General features: G+C 38.0%; 3 protein-coding genes and 1 pseudogene across 3 annotated transcripts in view; 3 read left to right on the forward strand and 1 right to left on the reverse strand.

Annotated features, from left to right (window-relative positions):
* Window positions 1-378: 378 nt before the first annotated feature.
* ND-B14.7 (NADH dehydrogenase (ubiquinone) B14.7 subunit) lies at window positions 379-2,569 on the forward strand. The gene is made up of 2 exons (XM_074098036.1): window positions 379-957; window positions 2,478-2,569. The coding sequence occupies exons 1-2, from the start codon at window positions 465-467 to the stop codon at window positions 2,483-2,485; spliced, it is 501 nt and encodes a 166-aa protein (XP_073954137.1). The 5' UTR covers window positions 379-464; the 3' UTR covers window positions 2,486-2,569.
* Window positions 2,570-2,880: 311 nt separating this feature from the next.
* RIC-3 (RIC3 acetylcholine receptor chaperone) overlaps window positions 2,881-25,765 on the reverse strand; it is a 74,644-nt gene continuing 51,759 nt past the window's right edge. The window contains 9 exon segments of the mRNA XM_074098031.1: window positions 2,881-5,872; window positions 7,012-7,067; window positions 7,384-7,456; window positions 8,239-8,355; window positions 11,709-12,275; window positions 18,449-18,540; window positions 19,223-19,243; window positions 20,345-20,456; window positions 21,075-21,212. Of these exon segments, the coding sequence (XP_073954132.1) occupies window positions 5,756-5,872; window positions 7,012-7,067; window positions 7,384-7,456; window positions 8,239-8,355; window positions 11,709-12,275; window positions 18,449-18,540; window positions 19,223-19,243; window positions 20,345-20,456; window positions 21,075-21,212 (1,293 nt within the window). The 3' untranslated portion in view covers window positions 2,881-5,755.
* On the forward strand, window positions 12,327-16,413 carry LOC141435325 (uncharacterized). The gene has a single exon (XM_074098033.1). The coding sequence runs from the start codon at window positions 13,037-13,039 to the stop codon at window positions 14,261-14,263; it is 1,227 nt and encodes a 408-aa protein (XP_073954134.1). The 5' UTR covers window positions 12,327-13,036; the 3' UTR covers window positions 14,264-16,413.
* LOC141435324 (catalase pseudogene) lies at window positions 23,475-25,465 on the forward strand (annotated as a pseudogene).

Below are 25,765 nucleotides of genomic sequence, written 5' to 3' on the forward strand. Positions count from 1 at the left end.
ATGTACAGCAAGCTAACCGTCACCGCTTAAAATGTTATTATTTCTATTTATTTAGTTCAATTATTACTAAATACAGGTACATAAACGTAATTATAAAAACAGTTATTTATTAGTTATTTTTAGTTTTTAGCAGTGCGAGCTGAAAAGTGATATTTGAACATATATACTTGTCAATCTAAGCCAAGATTTTACGAAGTTTGTTAAAAACTTTCACGAAATTTAGGCAAAGAAAATTAACAACTTGTTTTATTTTCCCCCAAAACATGTGAAACTATAACTATTAGTTATTTAGTAACAAAAAATACAAAAAAATATTAACTGCAATAACGATGAATTAAGCAGTTTTTATAAAAAGCTCGTAACTTCCCAGCTGTCAGACGATGAATAACACAGCTGTCTCTGGAAACACTAAACAGCAAGTTGTGTAACTTTTTCATCAAAAATTCGCGAAGAAAAATAAAGCCATGCTTAGTTACAAATATTACGACACGCCTGAGGGCCAGGACATATACAAGAAGGTGTTCGTGACGTCCAAATATGCGACGCTCGCAGGGCTCGGGCTGGGTACTTTCGACGTGCTCATGTTCTCTCACCCCAAGGGTTTGACGGGTACAGTGGGACGTTTAGCGTTCTACGTAGGGCCTACGGTAGGCATGGCAGCGGCATTCACCGTTACAGCGAACGTTGCACAGAACATGAGAGGAAAGAACGATAAAATCAACTATTTCCTTGGCGGTGTAGTGGCTGGATCTGTCTTTGGTGCTTGGCAGCGATCGATCACGATTGGAGTACCCGCGGCCGTGTTGCTCGGGGTAGCCGCAGTGATCAAGAAGACCGGCATCGATGAGGGCTGGACGTTCTTCCCCGACAGCCGCATGGCCAACCAGAGCGCCATCTCCGCTAGAAACGACTTTACGATGGCGAAAGACGTAGTAGAACTTAAGACTTGGACTACTGGTACGTACAGCTCAATCTTCTCAGTTAGGTAACATTAAAAATAGTCAAAATACCATGCACAGGACTTATCACGCTAACACACACAAGTAATATTTACCTCGACGTTTCTGCAACATTACAGTGGCCGTGGTCTACTCGTGTTTGTTAGCATGATAAGTCCTTCGCATGGTATTTTGACTATGACTAAAAATCACGAAAGTTTAAGACATTATATTAAAAATAATGTTTACAAACTGTATGGTCATCCTACACTTCATTGTATCTATTTGTCAAGTTAAGAAATTGTTGACTGTATTTTAGGTTTTTTTTTTCTAATAAGATGAATGTAATTTTAATTTAAGTTTTCTTTTAATATAGAAACACCTTAATTATTTTATGGCACTTCAATAGTAATGTATGTAAAATTATTCATGGTGTTGTTGCCATTGATTTTGAAGTTAGAAAATATTTCTCATGGTTGCCTCGTACATCACCAGAGCCCTGAATTCTTGTAGCACTTTCAGCTGTCATAGGGACTTCTCGTTTATCGACTTCCGATATACAGAACACAACACAACATATCAAAGAAGATTAAAAGTAGAGGTAAACAACAGGTGGTCTTAACGCTAACAAGCAATCTCGTTTAGATAACTTTTGAGTGGCTGAAAATGTTAAATAGAGATTAGGCTCGATAGATATTCTTGTTGCAATGTATTTCAAAAAATGTTTAAAAGGCATAAGAATTATATTTATAAAAGTTGCTATCCAAAGGTTATCTTGAAGAGATCGCTCATTCACGATAAGACTGCATGTTCTTTACTTCTACTCGTAATCATATTTTACATATTGTATTCTGTATTTATCTATATACATATGTATGGGCCAATCAACTATTTTACCGACACTTTGGGCGTCTCCTGCGTTACCAAAATTGTCTCTAGCGTTACCAAAAAAATCGTACTTCCAACAAGATATTTCACGGTTTAATAGGTTGAACTTACGGTGGATGCCATGTATTCATGTACACCATCTATTAAATTACAGAAAAACATGTTTACTTACAAAAATCTGCAATTGTTTGAAAAATGTCGCGGACAGATTAGTGTCGGTTAAAAAGTTGATTGACCCATATACCGGAAGTCGATAAACAAGAAGTCACTATGGCAGCTGAAAAGTGCTATGAAAATTCCGAGCTCTGTACATCACTTTCCATATTCTGTACATCTTCATAAAGTGGGATGAGTTAGGTTAGTATATGTTTTCAAAGGAAACAGTGTGTATGGTTTGTTATGGTAGCTGAAAAGGCATAACTATGCAGTTTGTTTTTTTTGTGAGGACAAACAATTTATGGTTTTATGTTATTTAGCATATCAGAAAAACAATATGGAAAGCGGTATATGCTCCAAGCATACCAATCTCAATGTCATCTTGTATGGTAGTTATAGTTTTCAACAACATTAAAGCCTGAAATTCAATTATATTTTTAAAGTCATTTCAGTATTTCGATCTATCACACCATAAACATTTTTTTTTTATTGCAGGTCATTGAATAGAAGAATCTGAAGTGATGTAGTGTACATATGAACAGCCTGTAATTAATTTAAGCGAAACAATAAATTATGTTGAATCATTTTGTCTCGAAGTTTTCCATAATTTACCCAAGATTAGGATAGGATTAAGACCAAAAACAGATTTTTTTGATAAATACTGTTATTTACCTTTACCTTTTTATTTCACAATCAAGTAACTACAAAGATATCCTTCTATTTTTTCGCCTATTGCTTTCATACTTTTTAATAATGCAAAAAAACGTCAACATCTTTTTGTAGTTGACTGTACCATTATTTGTTTTATAGATACATTTTAACCCAAAGGTAAGAAATTTTGAAGAGACTGATATGATTTCTGCTTGATACAGCTGAATAATGGATAAATAAAACAACATTTTGTATTATTTTCTTTTATTTCTTATACCACTAAAAAAACTGGTCACTTATTTATTATATCACTCAACAAAATTCTGTACCTACAATAACATTGCCACTAGTACGACCAAGTCATGATAGTTGTATAATGATTAGTGATCGGCTATCGGAATCAATTTATGTCACTTTGACGTCCTACGTAATGAATAGTAATGACTAATATGGATAAGTAGGTGTTGTTCAAAGTAAAACCACAATTAACTGAATTTAATTTGTTATAGTAAATAATCATTATTTTTTTCTATTTTTAATATTGTCAATTGATTCCTTTTAACATTGAGGATCCATTTATATAAAGAGAACAACCGTTTAACATCAACAGATGTGAGAGGTATGCATAGTTGTTAACTGATATTTCATTGTTATCATTCAAGTTTCTAACAAATTCGTAATCATATCAGGTAATAGAAATGTTAAAACCTTGATAGTAACTCAATAAAAAACATACATTTTTAGTATGTAAAAAAATTGTTCAAGAAATTAAATAGTCGTGTCCATGTAATAATTTCGTCATCAAATTGACATAAAATACTTCTGATGGCTGATCACTAATAATGATTATTTTAATGCTTACAATAATGTTCCTAAATTTTGTAGTACAAAATGTTTGTCTTGCAACAAACAAAATCAAAATGCTACAAAATGTTAAAACAGCGTCTAATTCGCTAGTATGTAAACATACATACACTTTATTAAATCTGCTGGGTAAAAATAAAGCGGGTACAATATCATACATGTATTATAAATTAATATTTGAAAAATGAGAAAGGGAATGTTTTAAGCAAGTTAGATGAGAGTATTATTATGGCATCCAATTCCCATTTCTTATTATTAAAAAAAAATAGGTGTGATTGTGATTATGGTCAAGCACAGATAATAAATTATTTGTATCTTTAAAGATCTCACATAAATAATTTCACCACAGCAGGACTACGGCTTCCTTTTATATGGCAACATTTCAGTTAGGTGGATTCTTACAGTTTTTTTTCGCAATTTCAGTTCATTGTACATAAATAGCTTAATCCTGCTGTGGTGAAGAAAAAAAACGTAACAAAATAAATCATCTCTTTTTAAATGCACAATTATTGCTATCCCAAACACACAAGTGCAAATTAATTTAACATCATCTCATTTATTGATCTAGTTATATACCATTAACACAAATAATATTTAATTGATATTTCTCTTTCAATCGAAGAGACTAAAAAATGGCAACACCATCTAATATAAATTAGACTTATATAATTTTATAGTAAGTAATATAATTAACGTTAAAAATTTGGCTGAATAACAGACTTGGAAGTAATGGAGCAGATTTCTGATAAATTTAATAATAATGCTAAAATTCCTTTTAAAAGCTGGAAGAAAATTTGGCACACAAATGACAATTGAACACCAGCAATCAAAACATTACAATACTTTCATGTGTATGTTATTTAGGTATGCACAACATTTTAGTATATATCAGTGTTTCATGAATGGGCAAAGTACATTAATGTTAGGTATTAGGTATGGGATGTCGGTGTTACTAACCTCTTGTATGTAACACCAATACCAGATCATATACAAACAAACTACCTACTTTTGAATCTATACCTAGTCTAATGGTGCTCCCACAAAGGCTGTTATAAGTGTTACATAACGTTATAAAACATTTGAAAATACGACGAAACAGTTCGAGAAAAGGTAGGTAAGTAGTGCCCCACCGTCTTTTTTTGTCTTGGCAACAAAACGCCCTGTGTGGGAGCACCATAACAAACTGCAGGGCTACTACGAAACTCGAAGTTCGTGTCGTTCGGTCCCTCTGACACTTGTACTATTTAATACGAGAGCGAGAGGGACGATACGACACGAACTTCGAGTTTCGTAGTAGCCCTGCTGATTCAAGTACAGTGTCGCCAACAATTATTTCGGAGCGGCCAAGGGCTAGGTAGTCAAAAATATCGGAGCATCCACTCTATTCTCAAGGCATTAAAAAAAAAAACATTTATTGCCCATAGAAAATACATATTTGTGAGCAGGTACATACATGCTCAGCTACATATGTGGCAAAAGGTTCAGGCTCAGCATGTGCGGTGAGGACTATGCGTCGCCGCGCTGATTTTCAGCCTGCACCTCTACACAGCGTACAGACATTACACGACACGGGTAGGACTTTACTTAAATAGAAAAGTTACGTTGCCAAGGTGAAACAAAAAAAAACAACATTCTACCGATAGTTAAACTGTTAAAGCAAAAGAGAAAATACTTTAACATATATAAATTTTAAGTTTTTAGAGTTCATGCTCCGTTATTTTTGATCGCCTTTGCTGCTCTGAAATATCTGATAGCGACTGTACCAGGGTGGAATCTTTTATCATTTTCACTATGATTTCATTGACAAAAGTATGGGATGTCAACATGACATTTAGTAGCACAGAAATTCCACTCTGATACATGATTCAGTTTGTTAAACTGTACAAAAATGTGTCTACTGCTTATTGATAGAAATAAAATTGGACGTTAGTAACGAAGCGTAAAGTGGCCATTATACTTTTAGATGCATTTTAATTGTGATTCAAAAGTGATTTCATCTTTCTCCGGACCACAGAATTCAGTCTTTACTTTTTCTTTGGTCTGAATCCGGGGTTTATATGAACCACCACAAAAATATTGCGATTGGTATAATCACTGGACGTCAATATTAATTCTTTTCGCCGGGCATTTAAAATGAATAACAAACTATAAAAAACGAGATTCCTTTCTTGATATTCAATAGGAGATTCAACTTTAAAACTCAATACGTGAGGTTCAAAATGATAAAACGCTCCGAACCACTAGTGCGAACACGCTAATTACTTCTCCGCCTTCTTCGGCTGCGGTTTCACCTCATCCTCCTCTTCTTCTTCTTCCTCGATTTCTTCGATTTCTATTTCCTCGTCGATCTCCTCGTCGGATGATTCTCCTTCTTTCTACAATAGTAAAAAAAAGGTATTTGAATATTTTATACCTTTGGTTGGCATCTGACATCTTTAACCCGTCGAGCGTCCTAGGCCCCGTGTGCCTAACGCCACCTAACAGTGACCAAAAAAAAAAACGGTCCAGTGTAAGTGCGAGCGACTCGCGTGAAGGGTTCCGCACCTCCGTACAATGTTTTAAAAACAAATAGTTCAGTAATATTTTTTTGTAAACAATACTAATACTTGTGGCTGAACGCGGTAATTCGGCCGACAGTAGGCACTTATTATGAATTAGTGAATAAATCTTAACCTGATTTTCAATTTTGACCTTGTAAATAAATAGTGTTACTTAGTATGAATTATAACGGACATTTTTTTTGTATAAAAAACATTAAACACAGCGGCTGTGAGTGCTTTATTGAAGTTTGCTTTTGTGAAGTGTGTGTAGTGTGTGTCGTCACCACGGTCTTAGAGACAATTATTCTAATTATCGCAGGTTTTATAAAATAGCACTAATAAAATCGCAAATTAATAAGTAGTTAAACATTAAACAACGTAGGGTTACTGGCGTTGCCCCTAGCAACTGCCGGCCGTCATCTTGGCAGCCTAGCAACCAAAAACCGCTGAATGAAACACTTTTTTTGTATGACGACCCCCTTTAATTTTCAAGTTTATTTTATTTTTAGTATTTGTTGTTGTAGCGGCGACTGTAAAACATAATCTGTAAAAATTTCAAGTGCCTAGCTATTACGGCTCAACAGATAGAACCCTGTGACAGACGGACAGACAGACAGACAGACAGCGGAGTCTCAGTAATAGGGTTCGGTTGGCACCCTTTGGGTACGGAACCCTAAAAACTTAGTGAGAGCGACTAGCGCAGTTTCGGACAAACTTCGCTAGGCGCTTGGTGCACCACCGGGGCACTCGACGGGTGGAAAAAAACAAACGTACATGTCGCCGCCATTTTGTGTGAATTCTCGCGATTGTAATGCATTCTGACAGATGGCCTGTACCAGCACCAATGTCACAACAAAACGAGCATAAATATGACACAACTATATTTCTAGGACCTAAAGGACGTCTCGGACATATTTGCTCGTGCCTTTTGCTTTAACTGTTCCTTATTATCTAGCAGTTGATTTAAAATTTACCTCGGCAGCTGGCTGCGTTACACCGCTCGCCGTTGTAAAGTCATCAACAGTAGATTCTGCAAAAAATGAGTTTGTACATAAATACAAATAAATATGTACCGTCAAACGTGGCATTGCCGTCTTTTGCTAGCATTACTACTCCTGTAGACCCTTTAGTGGCAGTACCTACCTATCAGTCTTTCCGAAAGTGCTGCTAGTTTAAAAAAAGCGACATGTAAAAGAGCTCTATGAGATCCACTCACAACATGAACGTTTTGATTTTGAAGTCGATAGGCAAAGTTGCTTACGGAAGGACAAGTGCGGAAGGCAAAGTTGCAATATTTGCCGGTGACACAAAATTTTGAAAGCTTTTGTTCTCAGTTTCTGTGATACCTGCGTCCCTTTCGGGCGTGTCTCTGGGCGCGTCTTGAATCAGCGACAGCGTCATTTTGCCGCTAACCACCATCTGTAATGACAATTTTACTCTCAAAAGTAAAATTATTATAGCCTCCTGCCGCCCAGTGTCCTATAAAGTAAGACTTATCGTAATGTGATATCGAACTATTTCATAAGTGACATGAAGTTTCATGTATCAAATGAAAATTAAACATTGAAATAAAGTGAATTTTGGTGAAAAAAGCGATTATACGTCTAGTTAAAAGACACGAATTATAGATGAATGTGTTATTGATTCGATCCACTTGGTGTTTACACTTTATATAAATTGGATTGATATAAACCATAGTGACATCCCGGTGGTTCAGCCAGGATCGTCTCCGCAGGACGGAATTCTTGAACGGTTCATGGAATCGACTTGAAATTTGGTATGCAAATGTAATTTGGGTGACAATGCAAGTTAAGCCGACAAAAAGTATAGTCAGCAAAAAAAAAGCTTGTATTAAAATGTTTTTTTTTTTACCAAAACTTTCTTAAATTGTTGCATCTTTTGTAATATTTTGCTAATAGCGGATACCGTGGCAGCCTAGTGGTTTGACCTTTGGCCTATCGAGCAGAGGACCTTGGGTTCAAATCAAACCCCGGCTCGCACCTCTTAGTTTTTCGAAACTCAAGTGCGAAATTACATTTGAAATTTACTTTGAGCTTAGCCTTAGATTAGAACAAGCATTCTGAGAGGAGACCTGTGCCCAGCAGTGAGAGTGAGACGTATGTAGGCTAGGATGATGATGATGATGATGATGATGATGATGATGAATAAATGCTTCTATTTCTATTGAAATGTGCACCCACCGGCTCGTGCTTCCTCGGCGCCGGCTTGGCCTGGTCCTCGAACTCCGCGACGAGCACGCGCGACTGCTGCGGGATGCTCGTCTCCAGGAATATCGACTTCACCTCCGCCGCCTCGTGCTGCAAGCGGCGACAACTCAAGACCAAGCCCATACCAGACAGCCTGGACGCCTAAAGCTGCATCGCCACCGACAATGTGCGAGGATGTGTTGTGAGGAATGCGTTTTTCACTAACCAATAGAAACGCTACATTTATCTCGGCTCGCACAGCACATCTCTGGTGGAAACAGTTGAGCGCAGCGAGGCGAGGTAAATTAAGAGAAGTTTCACTGCCGGCCGCGCGGCCGCGTTAGGTATTCGTTTGGGATATTGCCGTCTTTATCGCTCGTGACATAAGCGCTCGCAGCTGTCCCCCCCCCCCATGCCTTCCGCAACGACGTCCGTAGAGATAGCTGTAGGCTTTTCAAGATTTGGGCGGTTGAATTTTGGGTTTCGTTGTCCTCATATTATACGAAAAGTATAGCACAGAAATCAATGATATTTTACAATCAAGATACTCATTATATTTTCTATGCCTGTGGTGTTTTCGATTTTTGTAAAAATGCTTTCATCATCATCATCCCAGCCTATATACGTCCCACTGTTGGGCACAGGCCTCCTCTCAGAACAAGAGGGCTTGGGCCATAGTTCCCACGCGGGCCCAGTGCGGATTGGGAACTTCGCACGCACCATTGAATCGCTTCGCAGGTTTGTGCAAAAAAAAAAAAATGCTTTATTAGTCTGTAATTCTCGTGCAAAGTTGTCATCTTTTTTTTCTCGACTTTTGAGCTCTTGTAATTCTGATATTACACATTTATATGAAAATCTGAAAAACCACAGGCACGTCAAGTCCATACTTGCAAAATTTCATCTATTTCTGTTGCCTAGTTTTCAAATGAAACCGGGACTACGTTTGAATGCAGAATGGAACGAAGAGACTTCTCTCAAACGTTTCTATTGGTTTATGAAAAACACATTTATCGCACATTATTGGTGGAAACGCAGATTAAAGCTCCATTTAGACAATAAGAGAACTTGCATGCAAGTTCCACTACAATGCGGTATTTGGTCAACTGCATTCAGTGTCCCTCACAGAGATCGGAATTTTTGCGGCATTTTTGATCTGTCATAGTGACTTCTCACTTATCGACTTACGATATTCAATATCGATACACAAAATGTTCAAAAAGATTAAAAGTAGAGGCCAACAATAGACGGTTTTATCTTTAAAGAACGATCCCTTCCAATTAACTTTTGAGCAGTCGAAAATGTGAAATCGACATAAATATGGATTATGCAAATGAAAACGATGAATAGCTAACAATTTCTAATTTAATAATTCAATTTCATATTCAAAGTCTGTTGTAGTATTAATAAGTGTTCCATTAGTGTCTTTATAAAAGATATTAAGATTATTATTTTACGATAATAATCATTATCGATATCATTTAGGTAGAGTCGATAAGTGAGAAGTCACTATGTGTTCCATTAGTGTCTTTATAAAAGATATTAAGATTATTATTTTACGATAATAATCATTATCGATATCATTTAGGTAGAGTCGATAAGTGAGAAGTCACTATGACAGATCAAAAATGAATGAAAATTCCGATCTCTGTCCCTCAATAACCTGCGATGTAAATGCAACTTGCATGCAAGTTCTTGCATGGTCTAAATGGGGCTTCACGATAGACTCAAGGGCAGATTCAGCTTTATAGCAAGGAGGTCATCAACACCAATTAAATAACAAAATCAATGCCCTCTTATGTCACAGAAAGATATTTATTTTATAAAATCAATGAGTTTAGAAAAATATCTACTGTATCTTAGATACCAGCCCAGGGGGGGTTATGACCCCATGACCATGATTGACCATGATTTAATATAGTTAAAGGTAGAAATGAAATAGGTAACTTGAAGTTTAGTAATATAGAAAGTACTTACTTTAAGAACACTCACCGTCGCAATGGTTTTAAACAATTGTTAATGCATTTTTTAGTTGAATTAAAATTTACTTACTTCATTCAAATAAAGTTACACAAACAGGTCAATTAGTAAACTAACGGACAGTTAGTAGGATTAAAACTGCTTATTGTTATAAACATATAAATTTATTTCTAAGATAGCTTCAAAACGTTAAAAGGTACATTCTTTGTACTTTAATAAGCAGTTTTGTAGTTAAAATAAATTATAAACTCTACCAAACAATCGAACAATTTATAAATAAAATTTAATGGGTCTAAAAACAGGAAGTTGTAACATGGGAATGTTTTTGAGCAAGAATATATTTAAGATTATTTTTATACAAATACATCAAATTAATTGTTGCAGTGGTGAAACATCTACCATGCGGACGTGCTTTTACCATTAACTACATAATTCAGTTATTAGGACATCATGTATAGTCAAATAAAATAAAAAAAAAACATCGACTGTGTCGTCAGTGGGAATATTACGAAAGGATTCGTTAAATAATTTGAAATAGTCGATTGAGGAAGACGAAAACGCCGGGTACAAACACTGTTTACATTAATCCAGTAAAATGGTTCCAGTAGTGATACTGGCACTGTGGGGAGTTACACGATTTTACTGGATTAATGTAAACAAGGCCTAAAGCTCAGTTAAGTATGTGTGTAAACTCTTTATTGTATAAAAGAAAAGAAACATAATATAATCGACTACAAGGGCGGACTTATACTCAACCTTTGAGTGGATGAGAGTAGCAATCAGTGTGACCCAAAGACCGACAAAAGAGTGAATTTAAGAGTCAAGTGTTGGGCTTTCGACAACTTTGACACGAATTGTCAAGACCCAGAGTTCAACTGCCAGCCCAAACAATATTTTTCTGTAGATCAATACGTGTTCTGGTCTTGGTAACTCTACATACTAGTTTGTGTGACCCATTAGGGCCATAAGCTAACCCTAGTCAGTGTCAAAGAGAGTCTGAACAATGTGGACAGTGCAGTGTGGCCTCACCGATCTCGCGCCGGGGGCGGCGGGGGCAGCGGGGTGGCGGGGGCGGGGCGCGGGCGCTTTCCACTCGCCGTGTGCGCAGTCAACTCCATGCCTACCACCTGGAGTGACCAATCAGGCTCAGTCCGCGCCTCAGACCACACGACACAATTTTGAGGGACACGACAAGATTTACTTAGCAATAATGTTGTTAAAAATGTCAATGCAAGTTTTTTTCGACTGTGCATCCTAGCTACATATCCGTACCAAATTTCAAGTCAAACCGAACACTAGAAGAGAATGAAATTTGACTTGCAAGATTTATTAATTCATAAAATAAGTCATTTTCGTAACATCAACAAAGCAATGACATTGAGAACACCATTCAAATTGCTATGGAGATAGCTTTTTAATGTGCAGCGCATCTAGAGGGACCATATTTTCATTCTCACAACATGCAAAAATCACTACCGGTAACTCACCTTAACGCTAACATTCTCTTTCTCTGGTTTGTCTTCTTCTTCTTCTTCTTCCTCCTCCTCCTCCTCTTCCTCTACCTCTTCTTCATCTTCATCTTCCGGAGAATCTTCCTTTAAAGCCTCTTTTAGCAACTCAGCCGTTTTTTCTTCCTTTTCTCTAGCATCATTAAGGAATTCCTCTGTAGTTTTTGCCAAGTTTTCTTTTTTCTCTTTAATGTCTTCTGTTAGTTTCATCAAATCTTCTTCGATGCCATGACTAGGAGTGACCTCAGGGCTTTCGTTTTCTGGGGTCTCTTTTTCCGGGCTAAATTCTTCTTCGGGGCTTGATTCCTTAGGGCTTGGTTCTGATGATGGTTCTTTTTCCGGACTAAGCTCCGGTGTCGGCTCTTTTTCTGGGCTAGGTTCAGGGGAAGCCTCTTTCGGTTTTTGGGGTACCGGCGAATCCTCTTTTGGTTTCTCGGGTTCCGGAGTTTTCTCTTTGGGCTCAACGTATTCGCTGGCAACGATAATCGGCGAGCTGTTCACCACAGACCCATTTGTGTAAGGACGTGTATGATTTTCCTGCGCCTCCTGAAATTTAGAGATTCTCCATGAACTTTTTGCAGTACGAATTGTAGGGGAATCAACACACGTATTTAGTGGAATCAACCGTTTAGGGGCATACATGTCCAAATGTCAGAAAGTCCAGGTGTCACATTGTCCATGGTCAAAAAGTCCGAAGGTTATAATGCCTTAATGTCGGATAGTCCATATGTCCGAGAGTCCAGGTGTCACATTGTCCATTGTCAAAAAGTTCGAAGGTTATAATGCCTTAATGTCGGATAGTCCATATGTCTGAGAGTCCAGGTGTCACATTGTCCATTGTCAAAAAGTTCAAAGGTTATAATGCCCTAATGTCGGATAGTCCATATGTCCGAGAGTCCAGGGGTCTCACTCATTCTAATTTGGTTTTGTTTACACCTATTGCAATCGAATTGTTTTCGACTCGATCGCCTTTACTGTCAAGTCAATAAGAGCTGCCACCACGTAGACAATACGATAACAATATGGAAAGAGACAATGTAGAATGAGGCCCCAGTCCATCTGCATGACTGGATCAGCTGGTCAATTCTTGTCGACTCGACATGACATGTACGAAGCATCATAGATGCATCTTGGAACAATGTAAAGACGTCGAAGTGATCGGACGTGACCATTCAAATTCGCAATAAATAAATTAATCACTGCAAAAATCGTGACCTAGCTCCACATTACGCGGAAGCATTTTATCTGTGTCAACTCGCGTAAGTGTACTCCCGCAATGAATTGCTAAGTGTGCCTACTACATAAAAATGGCTGAAAGTCCGTTCAACCGAAGTAAAATGACGCAGCGCAGCCCGCCGCCTGCCCCCGAGCCTGCTCCCCGCGAGCCCGACAAACGGGAAGACGATCCACCTGCAGTGGCTCCGACATCAGAAATTAGAAACTTTTTGACTTTAATAGAAAAGTCCCTAAATGACGTATGTACCATCTCCAGTGACGGAAAATTAAATTCTGAACAGAAGCTTAGGATTCAAACACTATGCCGAAAAGTGTATCATGCTACATCTCAAGTGGCGGTAGAATACCAATCCCTGTCGCACAAGACCATCCAGCTCCATACTGCCCTTCAAGCGCAAAAAGAACAGCAAAACCTATCCCAGCAACTCCAAGACCTTAAACAAAGCATGCAGAAGTCCCCAAATTTAGTATCAACATCCGTCTCCTTTGCCGACGTGATTAAAAAAGGTCCGAATAATTACATACAGGCAACTAATCAGAACTCAGTAGCCATTTACCCTTCGGACAAAACAAAGTCGAGTGAAGACACCAAAGCCCTTGTCCAGAAAATAATCCGACCGGAAGAAATGAAGTTGCAAGTGAGAGGATTACGAAAAACTAAGAATGGCGGAGTCGTGATCAGTACGGACACCAAGGACGACATCGTGAAGCTGAAGCAGTCGACGCAACTGACGACCTCTGGGCTCACTGTGGATGACCCACAAAAGAGAAAACCCAGAATAGTAATCATCGGAGTACCAGCATGTATGCAGGAGACGGAGGTATTTAAATGCATATACCATCAAAATGTTGCCGACAAACTGCAAGGTATGTCCATTGAGAATTTCTTATCCTCCGTTAAACTTAGCCATAAGTCAGGCAAGAGAGAAGCAGAGACTTGCAATTACGTTATCGAGGTCCCTGGAAATATTCGAAAGGCCTTGATAACAAAAGAGAGAATATTTATAAACTGGTCGTCATGCCCTGTAAGGGATTTTACTACAGTCACCAGGTGCTACAAGTGCCACCAATACGGCCATGCAGCCAAATCGTGCCGGGAGGCAGCCACCACCTGCGGCCACTGCGGAGAAACAGGGCATGGTATTAAAGAGTGCACTAAAAAATCCGACCCAGCTAAATGTGCTACATGTCACAAGTTCAGGAAACCGCACAATCACAATACCGGCGATCCCGATTGTCCCGCCAAGAAAATGGCCGAAAAACGGTACATAAACTCGATAGATTATGAAGGAGCCTGAGAGCGCCGCGCCTCTCGTATTTTTCGGAACTCCTATTTATTTTAGTTTAATTTTATATTAAGTAGCCTGATAATTTGATTACCTAGATGATTTTTCTGTATTTGAATCAGTAAAATGTATAATAGAAAAATTTCAAGAAATAGGTACCAATATATTTTCAATTAGTACTTACTAAACTAACTTGACAAATAATTATATTCGCAACACCGCAAACAAAAAACCTTGAACTTAAATTACTTAACTAATGAAACTGGCACAAAAACTAAGAATTTTGCAGACTTGCATTTGACCCAGTTCACCTTTCCGATTGTACGGATATATGCACGTCGAACCCAATAAAATATGATCAGCAGTAAATTTTAATTTATAACAAATTCAAAATACTTTTGTCTGAGTAATTGCAAATATAGATAGTGGTCCTAGAAGCTCCTTAGCAAACTCTCTACGAAGATACAGAAAAATATTGATTGTATTAAAATAGGTAAACAAAGATAAGTATATAAGTTAGTACTCGTAGTTTTTATGTTAGTTTTTAATTTAAAATTGTATAAAACGCCTTAATGCTAAAATTACTTCCTTACTTATATTTTGCATGTGATAAGATATTTAAGTTCGATTGATAAGCCCTTCTACATCTACACCTGAGACACAGGAATTTTCCTAGTTCAGGGTAATGTGTTTTATTTGTCCCTTTTAATAAGTGTAGCCCATAAGTATGTCAAAATTGTATTTTATGAAAGATAAATAAAGATTATTATTATTATTATTATTATTATTATCTGCATCTTACTGAGAATGGGTCTCAGGGTGTTAGATAACAGACTGGAAATAATGCAGATGAGCAATCTAGCTCTCTAATCTATTTCAGTTATATTTATCATTTAGTTGTGTTAGTCATATTTTTATACAATGAGACATTATGGGATTCAGGCCTTCAGAACAAGGATGTTTCATCCTTCGGACTTTTTGACCATGGACTTTTTGACGCTAGGACTTTCAGGCACTAGTACGTTTAATCCTTCGGACTTTTTGACCATGGACTTTTTGACGCTAGGACTTTTAGACACTAGGACGTTTCATCCTTCGGACTTTTTGACCATGGACAATGTGACACCTGGACTTTCTGACATTTGGACATGTATGCCCCTAAACGGAATCAACACACGCTACACCAAAATAAAGAAATATTAAGCCTCAATAAATTACGTTTGAAGTAAAATTGTAGCAAAACCGACTAACTATTCAAAAGCTACAAAAAACTAAAATTTGAAATCAAACTGCAACTGCAACACCTACTTACTATTTTATAACAACAAGTGCAACAACAAGCCAAATTAATGAAAACAACACGTTTTACACCTATTTTTAATATTTGTTTGATTAATTATTCATTTATTTGTGTACAAAATCATGATTTATTTAGTTATTTATATGGGAGTTAGTTCGGCATGGTAGCTTAGGTACAGACAGACAGATGAATGACGACACTTACACCACAGAATATATAATAGTACTAACCTTACACTGAAGGAACTAACTAACATGCTATAAAATAAAATTTGCAACTGAAGTAAAAACAGCGAACAGAAATAAAAATAGAAAAGATATTGAGGGCAAAATCAAAGATTTAGTAGGAAATGTAGAGCTAAAAATAAAATTAGACGTAAATTTTACTGTTCTTGCGAGTGCCAAGTACGTGGTTAACGTTGGCGATTCATTGGCCAATTAATAACTGCATTACGAAACCGTATTTAAGTATCAAGCACTTTTGAACATTTAGATATGACATGTGAGTAAATCCAAATAAAGCAGCATAAAATAGAAGAGATAGAAAATGTTACAAAATTAGTCAGACACTTTTGCAAAAAAAACACGGTAGGTGAATGAGTGAATGAGCTATAAACATAGTCCAGTGTAGTTTTAGATTATCTTCAGAGAAATCACTGACATTGAATCGTAAGAATATGGTAAAGAAACTCTATAAGAAGAATCGCCAATGATAGGTTCTTGAGCAGCTGCTAGATATTAGCGTAAAATTTCAAGAAGATTCTCGAGTCTCTATTGAAAGTTTTAGCTGACATGGTAGTTAAACGCGATGATTTTCAAGGGGTAGCAAAACATCAAGGTGTATCAAGCGTTAGCCGTCATGCAATGACCTGTCTTTGCTGACTCTGTGCGTAGCTCGCCTCCATCTGTTGATGCACCTCTGCTACCAGGCCCGATATGGCCGTAACAACTGCACCCGACAACACATACATTAATCATTTAGATGCAGAATAAGAATATTTCATTAACATCAGTTCTAGTCTCTTTTATTAATTCGGTCTCGATGTGATCAACAGCATCTTTACATGAAATTTTGCAAGATCCAAAAAACGGGCTTTTATAGTGGAATTCATTTTACGTGGGTACATTTTTACAAACCATGAATTACATCACTGGCCCACTATACGACGCTTAATAGGTAAAGGAAAGTAATTGTCAGTATAAAGTTTATATATCTTGGGTTTTTTTTTCCTTGCTAGAAAGATTAAAGCTGCCTTATTTTGAATAAGATTATTTAATAAATACAATCGTAACCAAATAAACAGGCCATCATTATAAATCGGCGTCAAATGAGTTGGCACGATGAAGACAGGTGCAATGGATTGATAATCGATTTTGTTGATAAATTTAGAACAAAGTAAAATGATAAGTAATACGCTGTAAGATTTGTAATCTGAAGATTGTTTAAATATAGCTACGTGTTCAAATTAAACGATTTAAAGCCAAGTCCGAAGTGGTTTAGAGTTTATAACAACGCCCGCCACCGACGCGTGGTCAACAATTTATCAGAAATAACATTATTGATAATAAATGCGTAATGCGTAATATTTAATAAACAAAACACAAATCCAAATGTGATCGAAGATATCAAATACGAAGAGCAATACAAAAACATTCAATAAACTTTCGTTTTTACAGAAAACATGAATAAAAACGAAATCGTCTATATATAGAGCACGAAAACCAATTACGAAGGACGCAGGCCAAAATAACTTGATGCATCAGACGTTGCTACCCTTGGAGACGGGCCAAGCGTCACGTATTTAGTAGTAAACTATCTAGTCCCAAAACAATCTCATCTTCACTATTCGTGGTTATCGTGGATGTGTGATAATAAAATAACAGTTTAAAAAATAGTTAACTTTTTATAAATTGTAATGTATTGCTTGTGCGAAGTCTAGACGGAAAGCTTTTCGCATTTAAAAATACGTCTCGAAGTTCCATGTTTTAAGCGTACCTACTCATTTTGCGTATGTTGATGACATCATAGCGTGACGATAGTTATATAGTAATAAAGTCCAACGCTTGAATTCAGTTACTTCATTTTCAAACGAAAAAATATGATAACTTAAGTCAGAAATACGCATAAGGCACGAATCAGTCAATTGAACGTAAAACCAACAGAACAATTACGTACAAAATATTTTTAGAACGTTTTGTCAACAGACAAATCTGACTGTTAATGTATCACATCCACAAACAAGTACCTAATGCTAAACATCTAAGTTTAGAAGATTAGGAGGAGCAAGCACAAACGAAAACTAGGTCTACATTAAAGGGTAGTCAATCGTCTGGATGCACTAAGTTTGGTCGTGCGGTAGAACCTACGAACTAAGGACGCAACCGACACCATGCCGCAAGCTGCTATGTCTATCACGCCTCAACCTTCGCGAGATGATGAGCTGGCTGGTACTTTACTTTTATCACCGTGTGTTTCAAAGTTTAAATTGCAACTATTGCTATCTCGTTTATATTAGCACCAAGCATTTATCATAATGACATGCAGGATTTTAAAGTTCTCTACACTCTCACGCACGACCGACTCCAAAATGTGAACGTCGTCAATATTCACTTTGAATCATCAATATCAACATTAACACTTCCAATCTCTACCATTTAAAAATGCAACATTTTAAAGGAGTTTATTACTATTTTATATCAATGTTTCTATATTTTTAGCATCACCAAGCACCAGATTTTAATTGGAATGAAGACGAAAGATTAATTTCACAAGCTTAAAAATTCTCGGTAAGTAATCGTTTCTATCTATGCCATCATATTGTTAACGAGATGATCTACAGTAGGATTGTTTGTTTAAGTGTTTTGTAACCAGCTAGCTCTCCACCCCGAGCCCAGTACCGCATCGCGTTTGGCGAGCTGTCCGACGATCCTTTGCATGGCTCGCTCCGTCTCCTCAAGTCGCGCACGTAACGCCTCCAGCTCCACGTCTCCTGTCATTTTATACCTTGTCATTGCTGCTTTTCTCTGTTTCTTTCTTTGCTACAGGATCAAGGCAGTAGGAGTACTTGCGATCATTGTTCAGAAAGTTATTGCATGATCCTACGTTTTTAAATCAACTGTGTCTATCTTCATCTTAGTGTTCAGTTTCTGTTTTACTTATGATATTTAATAGCGAGTTCTATGCATCGAATCCGATATTTATTACTTGCTTGCATCAATATGCTATATCGTACTATTACCTATTTAATATATGCAGTCTTCAGTAGTAAGACTTAGACTGGATCAGCACTACGTAAATGCAAATTATTTACTTATACGTGAGTGAATTAAATCATCAGTTACATAACTGATTTTGCATTTCTTAACTCTAGTCTGCTTGCAAAGATAGTCAAAAAATCCTATTTTTATTTAACGACTGCTTGATTATATGAAGTATTTAATATTTATAATTTTACCAATTGTATATTCCGTTGCATCAAGTGACTTCATCAATGACGTGATCAACCGTAGCGTTTACGATTAACTTATGTTATAAAATAATATCCAGTCGACCTGCTTCTTAGTGACCCGGAGTAATTAACTCGCCGATAAACACCAATGGCATAGTTCAGTTTTCCTATACCTACGTGATTTTTTTCATAATAATTAAACATTTAAACGAACCGTACTTACTTGCATCCCTCTCTTTGTGTCCTGCGTGCGAGAGAGACGTCATGATAAGATAAAAGTTGAGGGCGTATTTGTTATTACGTAATATGAGACATTATCAGTTCTAAATTTTATTATTCTTAATAATATAGCTACAATTTATACAGCATTGTTATTCCACCTTTCCAAAAAAGTGGTCCGAATTCCAATATTTATTTCTACACATTAATATGAGTAAGATTCTATAAAAGTCGAAATATTTGCGGCTAATGCAAAAAAACTTAATTTTAATAAATTGTGCGAAAAAAATCTTAATAAACGTAGCAAAAACGGAATTAACGCGGCCAGGCTATCTTGCAAAACTTCACTTTTTACAATTCCGTGAATCCTATCTGTATCTTTTATTCGTGGTTTTGAGTTTGTATATTGAGATTAAAGCTTTAATAATAATTAAGAACAAAGCGTCGTCGTACAAAACTCGCCCACGTTCATAAAGATCTCTGTCGCACTGTACAGATAAAGCGACCAACAAATTACCAATGGAGAATCTCGATTCCCTTTTTAGTCGATTTCTTTCAGTCTATACAGCAATTTACTTTAGACATAAATACACAAATTTAAGCTCAACGTAATAATTTCATACCATTTTCGAATAGTAATTTCACAGATTTAATTAATTAGATGTTTGAAAGAGGCATTTCCCCAGCAGTGGGACTCAAAACAGGCCAGTTAAGAATATAAAACACATTTAAAAATCGCCCCCTGCGGCGTTCGAATGATGAACTACCACCAACTCATTAGCCTAGCAATCATATAATTATGCGTAATTTTTCTCGCATGTGTAATGTAACACGCCGATAATTCGACGCAAGAGCCTACGCTAAGCTAGCGCGGGTGCACTGCGCGTGCGCGGGCGCACGCCTGCGGGCGCGGGTGCAGGTACAATCGCACGCGCACTTAGTTCAACAGGCGTCCACCCGCTCCGTGCAAACAGCGTCAGCTAACGTAGCTGAGTAGTCCTTAAGGTTTCTTCTCGAGCTTACGATCGACTGCCTCGCGAAAACTATTGTCCTCAACCCTTCTTCACGTCAGTCCTGTAGGGCCTCGTTGGAGCATTTGCTGGAAATGTTAGATTACTGCGCTTACCCAGTTTGGGGTCCGGCGAGGACCTAGAGTCGTCGCGGAACACCCGGCGTCGGAACTGCGGGTCGGGAGCCACGTGCTCGTAGGGGATCGAGCCCGTTCTCTTGAATAGAATCTGAAAGTTCATGCATGAAGATAAACTGAGAATAAATTTTGAGGACATAGAGATTGTTACGTGTATGTGTAACATGTAAGTAAATGACCTGCTGTGGTATTTAGTCGTAGGTACACCAAATTCCTGTGGTCCGTACCTTGATTTAGCTTAATTTTGGCATATGCCATTTATTTATTTATTACAAATTATTTAGCATACTTCGATATGTAAGTCCGGTGACAAAACAATAATCTGATAGTGAAATTTTGGTGGTCCAGCCAGGAGCGTCACCGCTGGACAGAGCACCCTAACGTCCTTATACCTTTGATCAGGCGCGGCTCACTCTGCGTTTTTGTTTTCCGCTACAAGTAGATGTCTGGGGCCCCCTAGAGTGTGCTATTCCACTACACGTGCCCCGTGCGAATGAATACGAGAAGAGAAGTATACAGTAGGCACAATTCTTATGCCTAAACGTCACTTTTGTACGGCAGTGAGCCTTCTGTACTTGTACAATTACTTATTCTGTGCTTCAACTTGAAACTTGGTACGGATATGTATTTTAGTACAATTACAGTCAAAGAAAAACGCTAATATTTTTTTTTACAAAATCTTAAGTCCTTAAACTATATTATTTCATACCTTGCTAAGCGTGTAGACGAAGAACACGATGATGCAGATTGTGTAGATGGGCATCACGAACCCCATGGAGGACTTCGGGGCCGGCACCGGGCCGCCGGGCGACCCCAGCGGGGGCCGCATGCCCGGGATCGGCGGGGGCTGTTGGACAATGAGCCATTTAGTAAACGGGTCCATATCGGCTCGCAAAATTGTTTTTTTTATCTTTATTTAGTACTAGCGGTTATCCCTCCGGAACTGTGCCCTTTTCCGGGATAAAAAGAAGCCGATGTCCCATAAACCCATAAACCATCTCTATGCCAAAATCGGACAAACATACAAACACACACTTTCGTATTTATAATATTAATGTAGTATATTTTTTCTCTGAGTCCAACAGTTGTTCAGAATTGTTACCTATAAAACAAACCTAACCTTACCTACAGTTTTCTATAGGATGACCATTAAAAGTTTCAGAAAATTTTACAGTTTCAATGGGAAAAAATATGACAAACAATAATTCTGACAAACATTAGTATGGCTTGCAAAAATTATGCGAACTTTGGCGCGCCCTTAGTAAACAGATCAAACAGTTTTTATATTTCGTTACAATAGGTTCGTCATCTTTTACAGAATATTGTTAATCCCGAATCAGAGACTTTACCTAATTGCTGAAGAGTCCTTCTGGTGATTCACCATCAATCATGCTATGCTTCACCATATTATGCATTGCGAAGAGCATGAATTAATTAGCGACTGTATGAAAGTAATCGGATAGCAACCCTTGAAACACTTGTTGTTGAGTAGTTCCGATAGCCAACTGTGGTCTACCTCATCAGTTCCAATTCACCAGACCATGATTTCCAAGAGCAAACGCACGAGTTGCTTCAAAATATACCCAAATCACTACAGGTGTCTCTAAAAAATTTGAAGAGTTCCTTGACTGCCCCAAGATCCACTCATCAGATCCTTGGTGACAATGGGACTCAATTAAAAATATCCCCTACCGAACAAAAAACATTTTTTGAATTCGGTTTTACGCATAACGAAGTTCCGAGGTAATAAAGATAAAAAAACGAATTGATAACCTCCTTTTTTTGAAGTCGGTTAATAAGGTACACGGGTCCCTACGTATTAGTCTGAACTGTTCACGGTTGGCTTTCCGTTAAAGCTCGCCTTGAGTATGAACCACGAATTGATTCGCAACATGTCGGGCATACCTGGATTACTAATACGTAACGGTAATTTTTGGTAATTACGATGGAAATTTAGTAGAATCCCGATATTTCAATTCAACTGTACCTACTAGGCATTATTTGTATACTTACATAAATACATAATTTAACAAACAACACTCGAGAGCAAATATCCGTATTTATCATACTAAATATCCGCCCGACCGGGGATCAAAGTCAAAGTCAAAGTCAAAATATCTTTATTCAATTTAGGCTATAATCGATCGAACCCTGGATCTCAAGCTTTAGTCAGTTTCTCTAACCACCGCACCGGTCCGATATCCGGTCGTCATTTGTTAATTACTTCTCAAATCTAATATACACTTTTTCACACCTCTCCTTCAGAAAAGTAACTTTTCCTCCCTGTCGAGAGGGAGCAAAGTGCAACTTTTCTGTTCAAAATGTCAATTTTTGAAGTTGATAATTGTAAAGCCACGCTATTTTCTATGCTGGTTGTTCTTTAATGATATTTAGATATTTTTTTTTCAAGTTTCTTAATGCTCGGTGTGAAAAGTTCTATGAGCCACACGGGAGCAAAATTATTTTCATCTTGGGCGGTAACACTTGAATCCCTCATTATTACGCTTAGGATTCTACTTTAGAATCCCTCGGATTCAATGTACGCCCTCGCCGTAAATACACCATTTTGCTCCCTTGTGAAGAAATAACTATTGTAGCACTTATTTACAATTATGTTAATTAAAACGATCGGAATAATTGTGCGTGTTTCCTTTCAACAGTGTGTTTCATTTTATTGATTGGTTGAAACCTGCGTTAATCATTTTAGTACCTAATGAATAGACTGGAATTATTCAGAACATACCAAAAAATCTTATTTTAATTTGTAAACACGAATACTGTACAAAATCAATGCAATGCTAAGTTGTGAAAATTACGGGGACTTGCGGGGAATTCCCCATATATATTTACTTCACTTCAATAATGAATTTAGGTTGACCATTTATCAAATTAACTATTTATTGTTTACTCGCGACTTTCTAATTCTCTCCTATCCTAATCCTTGCGATTGAAATATCGGTATTTTAAAGAGAGAAAGAAATGTATTTTATTTAGTTTCCCAAAAGTAAACACCGCCAAACCCGGTGCCGACTCCGGTCTCGACTGTTGAAAATATCGAAAACCATAACTATCAACTCAACCAACACTAAGTATTATTCGCAATATGGCATATTAATTTTCCTATCGATGGAAACAATTAATTGCTAGTAATGTATGATGCAAATTAAACTCTGCCTGCGAAATTCTAATTTTATTAATTATTCAAGCATAAATTACAACCAAATCTGGGTTGCTCATTAACTCAAAGTACCTTTTATACGTTGTTTAAATGAGATAATTGAACTGGTATATTAGTCTTAAACTCTTTGCTGTTGCATTTCAGTGCAGATCCGAGCCATGGACCTGATAGTATGTTCTGTTGTATGTTACTTATTACTCTTAAAAAATGCCTTCGGGATTCAATATGGCAACGATACATCATTGGACCCAGCGTCGCGTCAACTGTTGGACTTTAAACTAACCCATCCAGTAAGCATTCGAAACAAAACACTAGTGAATATTTTACGTTTCAAAAAACTATAAAAAATTATGTTTTGTCACTTCAGCGTCCAATAGGCGTAATGACAACGAGCGCGGGCAAGCCAGTAGAGGTGCGGGAAACCGTCGCCCTCAACACCGACGTGTTCAACAACGCGTTCTTCTACGACCTGCAGACCAGCGTGGCCCACCAAAAGATCCCAGAGCGAGTCGTCCATACCAAAGGCACTGGAGCTTTCGGATACTTCGAAGTCACCAACGATGTCTCCAAATACACCAAAGCCGAGGTCTTCAACGGAATCGGAAAGAAAACTAAAGTAGTAACTCGATTCGCCGTTCAGCTTCAAAACACAGGCGGAAGTGATATCGTGCGAGAGACAGACTCCTTAGTCATCAAGTTTTATACGAACGAAGGCAACTTGGATCTGCTCTGTTTTAACTTCCCTGTGTACCTCTACCGTGATCCAAATTTATTCACTACCACAATTCATGCTTCTGGGAGAAATCCAAAAACGAACCTCTTTGACAGAACAGGTGTCTTTGAATATTTTGGATACACTGCCGATTCCATCCACATGTTGCTGTGGTTGTTATCTGACTACGGCATCCCGAATGGTTATAGAAAGATGGACGCATTCCCCATTCACACGTACGAATTGACCAACAAGCACGGCGAAAGTTACTTCGTGAAATTCAACTTCAGAACCGAACAAGGCATTGAGTTGCTGACCTCGTCGGCGGCACGAACGCTACGGGCCATAGATCCAGACTACTCCGTAAGAGACCTTTACAACGCTATAGCGAGAGGAGATTTCCCGGCATGGCAGTTGGAAATGGACGTGATAGCGAAGAGCGACTTAGAAAAGCTCGACTACAATCCTTTCGATGTGATTAGAACGTGGAAGAACGGGACATACCACACCGTACCCATCGGACGTTTGGTACTAAACCGAAATCCTGATAACTTCTTCAAGGATGTCGAACAGGCCGCCTACAATCCGGGTAACCTGGTGCCCGGTATCCCTGGACCGCGCGACCTCATGTTCCGCGCACGAAGGTTTGCATACCGCGACGCGCAAAGCTATCGTCTGGGAATTAATCACAACAAAATACAGGTTAACTGTCCGATACACAGCAAACTTTACAGCCGAGACGGCATGCCAGCTGTTCTGGATAACATGAGAGACGCCCCGAATTATTACCAAAACTCTTTCAACGGACCAGCCCCGTTTGTGGATACGGCCAGACCAAAAGAGTCGTTGTTGATATACGATCGGAACGCGGTGGACTTACAACCGTCTGCTGATTTCTACAATACGTACGTGACTACTGAAGATCATAGGAATAGAATGGCCGAGAATATAGCACTTGGTATATTGAATGTGCCCGAGCTTGTGCAGAACCGTACTCTGGGGCTTCTGTTTCTGGTGGATAGGGATCTGGGCACGCGTGCCACCGTTGCCCTGGCGACGGTGAAGCAGGCGCGATCTGCGCTGACCCCAGCACTCACTGTGGTCGGACAAACCCCCAGAACACTGGGTTTGGCACAAAACGTTAGAAACGCCACGTAAATGCTTTAATGTCTGAAGAATTGTTCCTGTAGTTGTTATTTCTATAGTCTACTCTGTCCATTATAAATATCCTATTGTACCTAGCGGTTGTCTGTAAATTTTGTTTTCAAACTAACGTCATTATAGTTTTTCATTGGGTCATGTCTATAATGTGCACCTTTCCCTACCTGTACAGTCACCTGCATTAATATCAGCCACAGAGAAGTGTGCAAAAGTATCTGACACGTCCTATACCAGCCCTAGAAATAGAGTGCTATCAAATATTAAAGTATGCGCGTTTTGTTATAGCAGCTATTGTTGCTAGTGACTGTACAGTTAGCTTATTGTGTGGTATTGTTATAATTAAGAGTTT

The sequence above is a fragment of the Choristoneura fumiferana genome, chromosome 14, assembly GCF_025370935.1.
Source record: "Choristoneura fumiferana chromosome 14, NRCan_CFum_1, whole genome shotgun sequence".
Taxonomy (NCBI): domain Eukaryota; kingdom Metazoa; phylum Arthropoda; class Insecta; order Lepidoptera; family Tortricidae; genus Choristoneura; species Choristoneura fumiferana.

What these genes read in the sequence shown, in the direction of transcription:
- ND-B14.7 (XM_074098036.1), top strand. Translation starts at nt 465, where the DNA reads ATGCTTAGTTACAAATATTACGACACGCCTGAGGGCCAGGACATATAC.
- LOC141435325 (XM_074098033.1), top strand. Translation starts at nt 13,037, where the DNA reads ATGGCTGAAAGTCCGTTCAACCGAAGTAAAATGACGCAGCGCAGCCCG.